We start from the raw sequence: 13,160 nt of genomic DNA on the forward strand, positions 1-13,160 counted from the left end.
GCAACTGGCAACTGCAATGGAAGGAACAGAAAGCAGTCTCATCACTGATTATACTCTTAAAGTAAGTAATTACATATTTAGCCCTTTAATTTTTTTTAAGTTTAGATGAATGTGGACATAAACTAGAATGTTTTTTCTTCACTTTATAGTTTATAACTTTGAGATTCTAAATTAGATTCTAAGCACCTAATTCTGATCTACTTGACAAAATTGTCAACTCACCTACCCTACATTGCTTGTCTGATTTTACATTTCATGGTCCCACATAGTAGGCCCCAGCAGGATAACCACTTTTGTTACATGAATTACCTAAACTACCCTCACATTATTAAATTAAATTCTAAATTAGCATGTCCAATGATGTCATTTTGTTCTAACAAATCAATGTTCATGAAACAGATTTTAGGTCTTGATATTTGCAAGGATACTATTGTTGGAGATGAAATGCATAGAGGTGTGTCTGGTGGCCAAAAGAAGCGTGTCACAACTGGTTAGTTTGTTTTAGAAATTAGAACTACCGAAGATATTTAAATTTTTTTATTATTAAATTAAGGTAAAAACTCAGGTGAAGTCAACTTCACATAAAGTTGATATCTGAGAGCTGTTAGATAAAAATTTAGTCAAATCAATCAAATCATTTAACGACCCTCAGTATCAACTTCATGTGAAGTCGATTGCATCTAAGTTTCCACCTTAAATTAAATGTCTTTTTCCTATCTTATTGGATTGGACCCAAAAGTCCAAATTATTGTCAACATCCACATCATATTTCTGACATTATTTTATTATTTTAATTTCAACCTTGGGCTTCTATTTTGAAGAAGCTTTTGTTCATGGACCCCATGGCGGCCACCAACACTTGTGTACAAAAACCAAAAAAATGCCAAATTTTCTTTTTCAAAAACCTGCAAATATATATATATATAAATATATAAAATATAATTTGTTATTGTCACTAAATAGAACAAATTATAAATTAATATATCTTATTTTCAATCTATTAAGACTTTCAACTCTCCATACTTGAATTCTTTAATACCTTCTGTTATGCTCTCTCTATGTCATATACCTTTCAATCATTTTCATGTAGTTATGGGCTTTTAATAAATTAATTACCTTATGTTCATTATAATATACATTTTAGTCACAGGGGAGTAGATTCTTTCAATTTTTTTTAATTGTTCGATAAAATATGATATTTAATTATTTAATATTTTTTTATATGTTTTTTTTGTCCCACTTAACAAACATGTTCATAAAACTAAATGGTCTTTTTTGGTGTTTTACTGTATAGGTGAGATGATTGTTGGGCCCACAAAAACACTGTTTATGGATGAGATATCCACTGGTCTTGATAGCTCCACAACATATCAAATAGTGAAATGCTTGCAACAAATTGTGCACCTCACTGAAGGAACAATCCTAATGTCCCTTCTCCAACCAGCTCCTGAGACATTCAATCTCTTTGATGACATCATTCTCATTTCTGAGGGCCAAATTGTCTACCAGGGTCCACGTGAGCACATTGTTGAGTTCTTTGAATCATGTGGATTCAAATGCCCTGAGAGAAAGGGCATTGCTGACTTTTTACAAGAGGTAACAATTCTATAACATGAATACATATTCATTGACATCATAGTATCATCATGTTAATTACAATATTGACCTTGCCACAATGTTAACTAATATGGGCTTCTTTAGGCCCAATAAAAACTAATAAGGGCCTCTGGTAAATGAAGTTAGTTAGTTGTTATGCTGAGCTGGAATGTGCTGAGCTGGCTACTTCATATAAAGGTGTTTTTATATGACGAAAATAACAGAAAATTATTAGCTGATTTGATATGTTGGACTAAACTACTTAAAATAAACAACTATACTACGTGTATATTAAAATTAGCAACTAAAGTTGGCCATCAATATAAAATATAGAAAATGACAAATAGGTCCCTGACCTTTTACTTTGCGAACATTTTTGTCCTTGACCATTGAAAAATACTTTTAAGTCTCTGACCTTCACAAAACTTGGACAGATCAATCCCTGACGGAGGCATTTGGACGGGGGATTGATCCGTCCAAGTTTTGTGAATGTCAGGGACTTAAAAGTATTTTTCAATGGTCAGGGACGAAAATGTCTACAGGGCAAAAGGTCAGGACCTATTTATCCTTTTCTCTATAAAATATATGTTGAAATACAAATACACAAGTATTTATACACAAATACATTGGTGGCTGATTTTAGTGACTGATTTTAGTGTACGAATAGCATTTTTGTAAAACAATAAGTATCAGAATCTAAACTATTAGTTCTGAATGTTTCTAAAATAGAATCAAATTTGTAACAGGTTACCTCAAGAAAGGATCAAGAACAATATTGGGCAGACAGAAACATACCATACCGTTATGTAACTGTAACAGAATTCACAAACAAGTTCAAAAGATTCCATGTTGGAATGCAACTGGAAAATGAGCTAAGAGTGCCATTTGACAGATCAAGAGCACACAAAGCAGCACTTGTATACAACAAATGGTCAGTTCCCAAAATGGACCTTCTAAGAGCATGTTGGGACAAAGAGTGGCTCCTCATCAAGAGGAACTCATTTGTCTACATCTTCAAGACTGTCCAGATCATCATTATTGCCTTCATCGCCGCCACTGTGTTTATAAGGACGAAAATGCACCGGCGAAATGAGGACGATGCAGCCCTCTACGTCGGCGCAATCTTGTTTAGCATGATCATGAACATGTTCAATGGTTTTGCTGAGCTTGCACTCACCATTCAAAGGCTTCCTGTGTTTTACAAGCAGAGGGATCATCTTTTCCACCCTGCTTGGACTTACACTCTTCCCAATTTCCTCTTGAGGATTCCAATTTCAATATTCGAGTCTCTTGTTTGGGTGCTTGTTACCTACTACACTATAGGATTTGCACCTGAAGCTGAGAGGTAAAAAGATGATAACTTGTTGCTCAAGTTATCTTAGGTATTCATATTATTTATAGTACTAATTGTGAAACTTTTCAGGTTCTTCAAGCAACTTTTGTTGGTGTTCCTTGTTCAACAAATGGCTGCTGGAATGTTTAGGTTCATTTCTGGAGTCTGCAGAACAATGATCATAGCAAACACTGGTGGTGCACTCATGCTTCTTCTTGTTTTCCTTCTTGGTGGTTTCATCCTTCCGAAACGTGAGTCGAATCGAATCATCAAAACCTTACATTACATTGTTTGTCACCTGTTCAATGAAAATGCTAACATGGATTCTTAAATGATCACAGGTGAAATTCCAAATTGGTGGGTGTGGGGATACTGGGTTTCACCACTAACATATGCTTTCAATGCCCTTGCTGTGAATGAATTATATGCACCAAGATGGAGCAAACCAGTAAGTAGCAGAAGCTTTTAATTTGCATATTTTAAATAAGTGATTGCTTTTCTCAAATTTTTTCTTTGAATGCAGTCTCCTACACAGGCAAATTTGACATTAGGTGTGTCTACATTAAGAAACTTTGATGCTTTTGCCAACAAGAACTGGTACTGGATTGGTGTAGGATCACTTTTAGCCTTCACTATTTTGTACAATGTTCTGTTTACTCTTGCACTTATGTACCTAAATCGTAAGATCTCACATCCTCATCAATCTTTTAGCTGAATTAGTTCTTCAATTGTTTTGTCTTGACAAGGATTTTGTATTCTCTTGTTTTGTTTCAATAGCTCTTGGAAAGAAACAAGCAATTATAACTGAAGAAGATGCGAGCGAAATGGAGGTGGGCGAAGAACCAAGACTAGTTAGGCCACCAGAAACCAATCGAGAATCAATGCTCCGGTCGTTGTCTAAGGCTGATGGAAATAACTCAAGTAAGTATCAATGAAGAAAATGTGTTGTGTTCTTCTTGATGCAGTTATGGATGGTTGCTAATTATGCTTGTATAGGTGAAGTTGCGATGCAGCGAATGAGCAGCCGGTCTAATCCCAATGGAACAAGAAATTCTGATTCGACACTTGATTCGGCCACTGGTGTAGCCCCAAAGAGAGGAATGATTCTACCTTTCCAGCCACTTGCAATGTCCTTTGACAGTGTTAATTACTATGTGGACATGCCTGCAGTAAGAATCACATTCACTTGTTGAATACAATGCCTATATATCTTTCTTTCCCTCTTAAGAATCCATGGAATCTATGAAGGAGACTTGTTCCTAACTCGGCTGCATTCGACAGGAAATGAAAGAGCAAGGAGTGGCAGAGGATAGGCTGCAACTTCTGAGGGAAGTAACAAGTGCCTTTAGGCCTGGAGTCTTGACTGCTCTGATGGGAGTCAGTGGAGCTGGGAAGACAACTTTGATGGATGTTTTGGCCGGAAGAAAGACCGGTGGTTACATTGAAGGAGATATTAGAATCTCCGGGTTCCCTAAGAAGCAAGAAACCTTTGCTAGAGTTTCAGGTTACTGCGAACANGCCGCGAAGAAAAGACAGTAAGCACCATATACTTTGATTCTAGATTGTTCTGTTGGTAAAGGTTCATAGAAGGACTGGTATAACATTTCTTCTTGTTCTTCTTTTGTTAATCATCTCAGCAATTTGTGGACCAAGTTATGGACTTGGTAGAGTTGGATAGTCTCAAGGATGCTATAGTTGGGCTTCCAGGAGTTACAGGGCTGTCGACCGAACAGCGAAAGAGGCTGACAATCGCTGTCGAGCTTGTTGCTAATCCTTCAATCATTTTCATGGATGAACCAACCTCAGGTCTTGATGCAAGAGCAGCAGCCATTGTTATGAGAACAGTGAGGAACACTGTGGACACCGGAAGAACAGTTGTCTGCACAATTCACCAGCCTAGCATAGATATCTTTGAAGCTTTTGACGAGGTAAACAACAAAGAAAACCCTAAACCATAAACCTTAAACACGGCGAACTTTGTAGAATCTCTTTGGTACTAAATATTTCCTTTTGCACCAGCTCTTGCTGATGAAAAGAGGAGGGCAAGTGATCTACTCAGGACCTTTAGGCCGGAACTCGCAAAAGATTGTAGAATACTTTGAGGCAATTCCAGGTGTCCCAAAGATCAAGGAAATGTACAACCCTGCAACATGGATGCTTGAAGTAAGTTCCATTGCAGCCGAAGTCCGGCTTGGAATGGACTTTGCTGAATACTACAGGAACTCTGCTTTGTTCCAGTAAGTTGATAAAATAAAACAATTTGAGCACTTAACACATTTCCAATACCTCTTTTTTTTGTTGCTTGAAGCTAAAGCAATCTCTTATTGCTCGCGCAGGCGCAACAAAACTCTTGTGAAGGAGCTAAGCACGCCGCCTCCTGGCGCAAAGGATCTATATTTCCCCACCAAGTACTCTCAAAATGCATGGGGTCAGTTCACATCTTGTTTATGGAAGCAATGGCTGACATATTGGAGAAGTCCAGATTACAATCTTGTTAGATTCTTCTTCACCTTAGCAAGTGCTCTCATGATTGGGACAGTGTTCTGGAGAGTTGGCAAGCACACGTAAGATTATAAAATAAATCTTAACTGCTTTATTCTTCAATCATTCATTAATCATTATCAACTTTGAACTAATTTTCTCTCTTGTTATCTTTTTGCAGGTTGACCACATCTAGCTTGACCATGGTTATTGGAGCAATGTATGCTGCAGTTATTTTCGTTGGAATTAACAACTGCCAAACTGTCCAACCGGTAGTAGCCATTGAACGAACTGTATTCTATCGAGAAAGAGCCGCCGGAATGTATGCTCCTATGCCTTATGCCATTGCACAGGTAAGCTTACATACCAGATGTTAATACTTGATCAGCTATGCCAAACACAGAATCCTAGTTCTGTTTGCTTGTTATGCTAACCTTACCTCCATTGAATCTCTTTTCAATTTCAGGTTCTTACTGAGATTCCTTATGTATTCATCCAAGCTGTGTATTACTCACTCATAGTGTATGCAATGGTGTCCTTTGACTGGAAGGTGGAGAAGTTCTTTTGGTTCTTCTTTGTCAGCTTCTTCTCCTTCTTGTACTTCACATACTATGGCATGATGACTGTTTCCATCACACCAAACCATCAAGTTGCATCGATCTTCGCAGCAGCATTCTATGGACTCTTCAATCTCTTCTCTGGTTTCTTTATCCCAAGACCTGTGAGTAACATTCACCTTCTTTCTTCTTTATACCCTTTAGGCCTTTATCATCTATATGCTAACATAGTTTCTCTACCAACTTTGGCATTTCAGAAAATTCCTAAATGGTGGATTTGGTACTACTGGATTTGTCCTGTGGCATGGACAGTGTATGGACTAATCGTTTCACAGTACAGAGATATCACCACCGAAATGTTTATAGCCAGCGAAAATAGGAACTACACTGTCAAAGATTATATTAACCACCATTATGGTTTCAAATCAGACTTCATGGGGCCAGTTGCTGCAGTTTTGGTGCTTTTCGCTGTCTTCTTCGCCTTTGTGTTTGCCGTATGCATCAGGGCACTGAACTTCCAAACAAGATAAAAGAGAGCTGCATTGTAACAAAATATGATGAAGTTATGTTCTGGAAAAAATTCTAGAAGTCCTAGTGATTTGTATGTGTATATATATATATATATATAACTGATGCTGTAGCCAGCACTCCAGAAAGATTTTATGCAGCATATGGTCGGTGACAACAATATTTTTGATAGCAGTTCTTTGAGGGTTTTGAAGTAACCAGTAAGTGTAAATCATATGAATGTTGGTATTATTGTTAGTTTGCTTTGCTGCATAGAAGAAATTAGTTTTTTTTTTTTTCTTTGTAATGATATTACCTTATTGTGGTGAATAAAAATTTTGTTAGAATAAAATGTCTATTTGCACTTTCAAACGTACAGAATCTAGCATTGTACTTAATAGGAGTTGACGTTTAATGTAAGGTTATGCTTGAAACTTCTGAACCAATAGTAACACAAAATGCAGAACCAAAATATTTTGGATTTGCAATATGCCAATATTGGACTTCCATATTTTTTTTGAGGACATTTTGTTGTGACTTTCACCAAAAATTAAATCACCACACCCCGAAAATAAAAAAAAAAGGAGCAACAGAGACAATTGTTTTTTGGAGGATGCTCCCATAGAGAGGCGTAAAACGTCTTTTTGTAAAGACACTTATGTGTAGCATTATTATTGGATGTATTAATGAACCGGTTATTTTTAAATTTTAAAAAAATTAGAATAAAACCGATTTTTTTATAATAATAACAATAAATCCAATTGTTATCAGATCCGGTCAAACCGACCAATTTACATAACCCACTGGGTCATAGTTTTTTTTTAAAATAAAAATTAGGGATATATTTGTCTTTTTATCAAAATATTTAAACATGATTCGCTTTAAATTGTGTAAATCGGTCGGATCAAATCGGGTCTAATAATTATAGTACAGACAACTGGGTTTATTATTGTTGCTATAATAAACCGATTTTATTATAGTTTATTAAAAAATAAATTATTAACCGATTTAATAAAAATGTCCAATAATATCATGACACATGTATTAAAAAAAAATACATGTTTACTTTTTTAGTGTCTTTATCAAAGTGATCTCCTTGTTTTTTTAGTTATTTATTTATATTTTAACAGATGACTTAATAGACATAAAAGCATGTCTATATTAATTCTCTCATCTCTATCTTGATTTTTCAGCATTACACAAGAAATTTGAATGAATTTCCTTGATAAATAATATGTGCATAAAATTTGTACTATTACATGGGAGAGAAAAGCAAGGGATTAATCCCTGAAGACTCTGTCTTTCTATGTTTGCTACAACTTATGTGTCTCATTTCTTTTCTTTTCTACCGAAACTATCTCTCAATCACACACTTGTTTCACCACCATGATCTCTCTTACACTGGATGCACTTTTCATGACAACACAATAAACTCAAAAACAATTTTTCAATCCACATTCACAACACACAACACACAAAGATCTACATTGAACCCCAATAACAAGCTCTTACTCTTTCTATTCAAAACTTGGTAATCTTATGATATACAAATACTTCATTTTTACTCATGCATGTTTGCACTGTTATTTTAAAATTTAAACTTCTTAGATATGATTTATCTTTTCGTACAAAATCACAGAGCTGCTCTGTTTTACTCTGTTTTCGTCTAAATAAAGAAAAGAACTTTCTAATAATTATCATGAGACAAGAAAAATTGGTTATGTGGGTATTAATAATTTGTTATGTTGTTGCGATTTTTGTGTTGGATTTATGAAAAGTTCAACTAAAGCTTAGGTGGGTGACTAATTTCTTGTGTTGGAAAAAACTTATCTTCCCAAGAGAGAAGGGGTTGGTGTGCTCAAAGAGTGGTTTCTTGTGCTTCAAGTAAGGAAGAGTTAAAAGGAAAACGACAACGTTTGAATGGAAAGTTTCGCCGGTGGCGGTGTTAAGGACGTGTACGGCGAGGATAGAGCCACAGAGGATCAGTTTGTGACACCATGGAGTGTTTCTGTTGCTAGGTGAGTTATAAAGCTTTATAAAAAGCTTCTTATAATTATAATATGAAACAGGATCTAAATAAATGTTGGTTTGACTCAAAAAACAACAAAGAAAAGAAGAGAATGTGGCAAGAGTTAAACTCAGAAACAAAGATTTATGAAGATCTTCCTAGAAGAAGATCACCATGCTATGATATGATGGTTTATTTGTTGCATTGTAGTGGGTATACATTGTTGCGAGATCCTCACTTCAATAAAGGATTGGCATTCACTGAACAAGAAAGGGATGCACATTACTTGCGTGGTCTTCTTCCTCCATCAGTTATTTCTCAAGAAACTCAGGTTACTTCAATTCTTGCTTGCCTTATCTTCTAATTAATCAATGAGTAAAGTGACAATTAGGTGTTCGAGTTTCGATCCCGGACTAATTAGTCAGAAAAAAAAATATCAACTAGGTCTTTTATGATAGCAAGTGGTGGATACGTTACGTCCTTCTATGAATTCATCATGTAAAATTTAACGGCAATGCTTATATGTACTGTTAATTATAGTATCAAAGATCGTTGTGGAGATAATTATTTTTGGAGCGAAATTTCATCTGTTTCGTTCAAATTCCGTCGAAAATAAAGAATAGTTGATGAGGGTTATATGGAAATTCAGAAAATAAGGAATGTTTTACTATCCAAAATAACATTGTTTCCATACTCACGTGACAGCAATAAGACATGTCACTGTAGATAATGGAATACATAGAAAATTCCGTTTCATTTCGCACTATCTATAGACGGAAGGACATAATGTGTTTACTATTTGCTATCAAGGAGGATCTAATTAGTCTTTTTTTTTTCTTTCTTCAAGGCTAATTAGTCTGAAATCGAAATCCTCAAGGAATCACCTTATTCTTAATTAATTATTTCATTCCTTACAATTTTTCTTTAGATTGTGTACCATATAAATATATAGTGTGTCCTAAGTTCTAGAACTTTGTCCTTACAAAATTCATTATAATGAACAATTTAGCCACTAAAAGAATTAAATAAATTTGTGGTACTAAGAGATTATTTTGAGTTTGTCAAAGTGATTCTTACTATTGCAGTTTCATTGATGCAGGTGAAGAGACTCATTCAACTAATACGGCAGTATCAAGTACCATTGCTGAAGTATGTGGCAATGATGGATCTTCAGGTGCCCTTTTCTTGTCCTAAACTTTGAAATGCATCTTTAGCTTGAAATCACATATAAATTGGCAAAGTTTGGTACTTGATTCTAATGTTTTTCAGTTTGATATGTGATGATGATGATGATGGGTTTCAGGAGAGCAATGAAAGGTTGTTTTATAGGCTTCTTATTGATCATGTTGAGGAGTTACTTCCTGTTGTCTACACTCCAACAGTTGGTGAAGCTTGCCAGAAATATGGCAGCATCTTCTCAAATCCTCAAGGTCTTTTTATAAGCTTGAAAGAGAAGTAAGTTTCACTAAACTTGCACAAGTAAAAATTGTTCATTTCGGTTCTCAACTTTGCGAGTATGATTTATTCTAGTTATCGAAATTTTAAAGTAAACATTTTGGTTTCTAAGAATGAATATATGGATTCACGTTAAGTGACACGTGGCATGTCTGTTGAAGGATCAGAATGAATTCTTTCTGTGTTATTAACCTTTGAAGCAATTGTGTGTTTAAGAGGGAGGATTCTTGAAGTTCTAAGGAATTGGCCTGAGATGAACATTCAAGTCATAGTTGTAACTGATGGAGAAAGGATCTTAGGTCTAGGGGACCTTGGCTGTCAGGTAACTTTGATTATACTTGATCACATGTATAACATATCATAATATGATAATTAAGGCAACTACTCACGTGAAGATGACAGTTGAGAACTGTTAGATAGTTTGACATATTTGACTAAACTACTTAACATACTACATCTCGACATCTTAATTATCTTCACAGAGGGTAAATGGCATTGAAGTTAAAGAGATAATACCGATTTTTCGCTGTGATTAATATAACATAACTTCACTGATGATTTTCACTTTGGTAACTTGTGATGGATTATTAGGGAATGGGAATACCAGTTGGGAAACTTTCTTTGTATACAGCACTTGGAGGAGTTCGTCCTTCTGCTGTAAGTAGCTTACTATCTATGTCACAAAGAAGTAGTTGATATGATACATTTGTGGTAATCACTTATAAAACTGTTTCAGTGCTTGCCTATTACCATTGATGTGGGTACAAACAATGAGAAGCTGTTGAATGATGAATTATACATTGGTCTAAGGCATAAAAGAGCAACTGGCAAGGTTTCTGATTCACTTCCCTACTATATTGGATCAAATTAGGCATTATTCTTGTCATCTAATGTTCCATGATAATGAATTTGATTCGAATATTCGGATTCCAGGAATATGATGAACTTCTGCATGAATTCATGACTGCAGTAAAACAAAATTATGGAGAAAAAATCCTTGTTCAGGTTGTCAAAACTCTTTTCTGTCTGCTTTGAAGTACTAAGAATTCAAGGATGATTAGAAAATCTTGTTTGGAATCTAAATGGGATATATCTACTAATGTTTTTCTGTTTTCTGAATTTTGTTTTCTCAGTTTGAAGACTTTGCAAACCACAATGCTTTTGATCTACTTGAAAGATATAGGTCAACACATCTTGTTTTCAATGATGATATTCAGGTTAGAGGTTTTTATCTTCAGTGATGGATTTAGTTACATTGTTAACCAATGATTATCTCTTATAATTCCCTCTGCTTTGTTGCAGGGAACAGCGTCGGTGGTCCTCGCCGGACTTGTCGCGGCCCTGAAATTGGTCGGAGGAAACTTAGCTGATCACAAGTTCCTCTTCCTTGGGGCTGGAGAGGTAAAAGTTTAATTATGAGATTGTCTCTCTTTTTTTTAGCTTAAATTATCATATTCTGTGTCGACATTAGCTTTAAGTATCTTTTGAATTGTGTTCTTTGTGGTTACAGGCTGGCACCGGAATTGCAGAACTCATAGCCCTTGAAATATCAAAACGGGTCTGTAGCCGAATTTAGACTTATTCCTTTTGATGCTATGTCAGAGTGAAAGTTCGTAAAAACTCACTGTCTTTATGTGAAGTTGATATTTGAAAATTATTAGATGATTTGACAAATATCAACTTCACATAAAGATAATTGCACGTGAGTCTTTTACAGTAGAAGTTAATAGTAGGAATTCTGTTAATTTTAACTTGGTGATTGATAGAAAGACTATTTTAATTTACAGATTAAAACTGAGAGACTATTTTGATTGTTACAGATAAAAATAACAAAGGAAGTACTGTTTTTAAGGTTTTATGATGAGAAGAACATTGCATAAACAATTTAGATTACCCAAGAAACTATTATTGTGTATGCAGACAAATATTGAAGTGGAAAAAGCTCGCAAGAACATTTGGTTGGTGGATTCAAAGGTTATCCATAGAATTCAATTCAGCTCCAAAATCTTGTAAAATTCACATCTTCTATGTTGTTAATATTTTACTCTAATCTTGTAGGGATTGATTGTTAGTTCCAGAAAGGAATCACTTCAACATTTCAAGAAGCCTTGGGCTCATGAACATGAACCTATATCGGATCTGGTCCAAGCAGTTAATGTACTCTTTCCGTGTAACAAGATAGAAATATATTTTTTTTCGGTAAAAATTCAGGTGCAGTTAGTCAAACCTGTTATATCATTTAACGACTCTAAACTATCAACTTCACATGAAGTTAACTGCACATGAATTTTCATCTATTTTTTTACATGACCGCGACAGAAAACATTTTATTTTAATTTTCAAGTTGCTTATCATATTTAATGGTTTTTCAACTCAGCAAATTAAGCCAACAGTATTGATTGGAACATCAGGACAAGGCCAAACTTTCACTCAAGCAGTGGTTGAGGCTATGGCCTCCAATAATGAGGTACCTTGTCAATTTTATTTGTCTAATTTAGTTTCATTAAAATTCTGAAGAAAATTCATAGTTATCTACTATTTTCACTAAATATACAATGTCATGTTGACTTAAGCTAATTGATAATGTGTGTTAATTATGTGACAATTTTTGCAGAAACCTATTATCCTAGCTCTTTCCAACCCAACATCACAATCAGAATGTACTGCTGAACAAGCTTATAATTGGACTAAGGTAATAATAATATGAATACACAACTTAATTCTTTTATAATTTAAGTTTCTTTATATCATTCTTTCATATCTGCTTTGACCACAATTATGTCATGTTATGAGAGAATCAGATACTATCATCGACTATTCTTAAAATTTCTAAGCCCCAGTTAAATTCTTGTATCTATTTTTCTTATAATCGGACAGAATCGTGCTCAAACAAATACTTAAAGATTTTAATTCTTATTTTATATTAGATAAAAAATCAAATACAGTTGTCTTTATGTAAAATTAATAATTAAAAATTATTAAATAATTTAATATATTTAACTAAATTATTATCTAATAATTTTTAACTATTAATTTCATGAATTGTATGTAAGATTTTACTTTTGTATTAATTATTACATTGGTACTAATTGGATTTGTATCAGGGACGTGTAATTTTTGCTAGTGGAAGCCCATTTGACCCGGTTGAAATTGATGGGAAGAAACATGTGCCTGGCCAGGTCTAAAGCTCAATTGAACATTTAGAAATGGTTAAAAAAATTAA

General features: G+C 34.6%; 2 protein-coding genes across 4 annotated transcripts in view; both read left to right on the forward strand.

The window, feature by feature from the left end:
* The window catches only part of LOC107617325 (ABC transporter G family member 36), a gene marked incomplete in the record, with an annotated part of 9,663 nt that extends 2,918 nt beyond the window's left edge, over window positions 1–6,745 (forward strand). For all 3 annotated transcript variants that reach the window (XM_021112618.1, XM_016319066.2, XM_021112619.1), the window contains 17 exon segments: window positions 7–61; window positions 400–490; window positions 1,295–1,596; window positions 2,343–2,941; window positions 3,020–3,180; window positions 3,271–3,377; window positions 3,453–3,609; window positions 3,707–3,850; window positions 3,926–4,098; window positions 4,211–4,446; window positions 4,448–4,464; window positions 4,567–4,857; window positions 4,949–5,166; window positions 5,266–5,493; window positions 5,592–5,763; window positions 5,877–6,131; window positions 6,225–6,745. In XM_021112618.1, coding sequence (XP_020968277.1) covers window positions 7–61; window positions 400–490; window positions 1,295–1,596; window positions 2,343–2,941; window positions 3,020–3,180; window positions 3,271–3,377; window positions 3,453–3,609; window positions 3,707–3,850; window positions 3,926–4,098; window positions 4,211–4,446; window positions 4,448–4,464; window positions 4,567–4,857; window positions 4,949–5,166; window positions 5,266–5,493; window positions 5,592–5,763; window positions 5,877–6,131; window positions 6,225–6,497 — 3,479 coding nt within the window.
* LOC107614812 (NADP-dependent malic enzyme 4, chloroplastic) overlaps window positions 8,325–13,160 on the forward strand; it is a 7,675-nt gene continuing 2,839 nt past the window's right edge. Inside the window, exons 1-16 of the mRNA XM_021112620.1 lie at window positions 8,325–8,492; window positions 8,693–8,813; window positions 9,582–9,656; window positions 9,786–9,937; window positions 10,154–10,259; window positions 10,529–10,594; window positions 10,674–10,769; window positions 10,871–10,942; window positions 11,071–11,154; window positions 11,240–11,338; window positions 11,448–11,495; window positions 11,858–11,911; window positions 11,996–12,094; window positions 12,315–12,404; window positions 12,552–12,629; window positions 13,042–13,116. Coding sequence (XP_020968279.1) covers window positions 8,395–8,492; window positions 8,693–8,813; window positions 9,582–9,656; window positions 9,786–9,937; window positions 10,154–10,259; window positions 10,529–10,594; window positions 10,674–10,769; window positions 10,871–10,942; window positions 11,071–11,154; window positions 11,240–11,338; window positions 11,448–11,495; window positions 11,858–11,911; window positions 11,996–12,094; window positions 12,315–12,404; window positions 12,552–12,629; window positions 13,042–13,116 — 1,413 coding nt within the window. The 5' untranslated portion in view covers window positions 8,325–8,394. The remainder of the gene's footprint in view (window positions 8,493–8,692; window positions 8,814–9,581; window positions 9,657–9,785; window positions 9,938–10,153; window positions 10,260–10,528; window positions 10,595–10,673; window positions 10,770–10,870; window positions 10,943–11,070; window positions 11,155–11,239; window positions 11,339–11,447; window positions 11,496–11,857; window positions 11,912–11,995; window positions 12,095–12,314; window positions 12,405–12,551; window positions 12,630–13,041; window positions 13,117–13,160) is intronic.

This window comes from Arachis ipaensis, chromosome B09, assembly GCF_000816755.2.
Source record: "Arachis ipaensis cultivar K30076 chromosome B09, Araip1.1, whole genome shotgun sequence".
Lineage (NCBI taxonomy): Eukaryota > Viridiplantae > Streptophyta > Magnoliopsida > Fabales > Fabaceae > Arachis > Arachis ipaensis.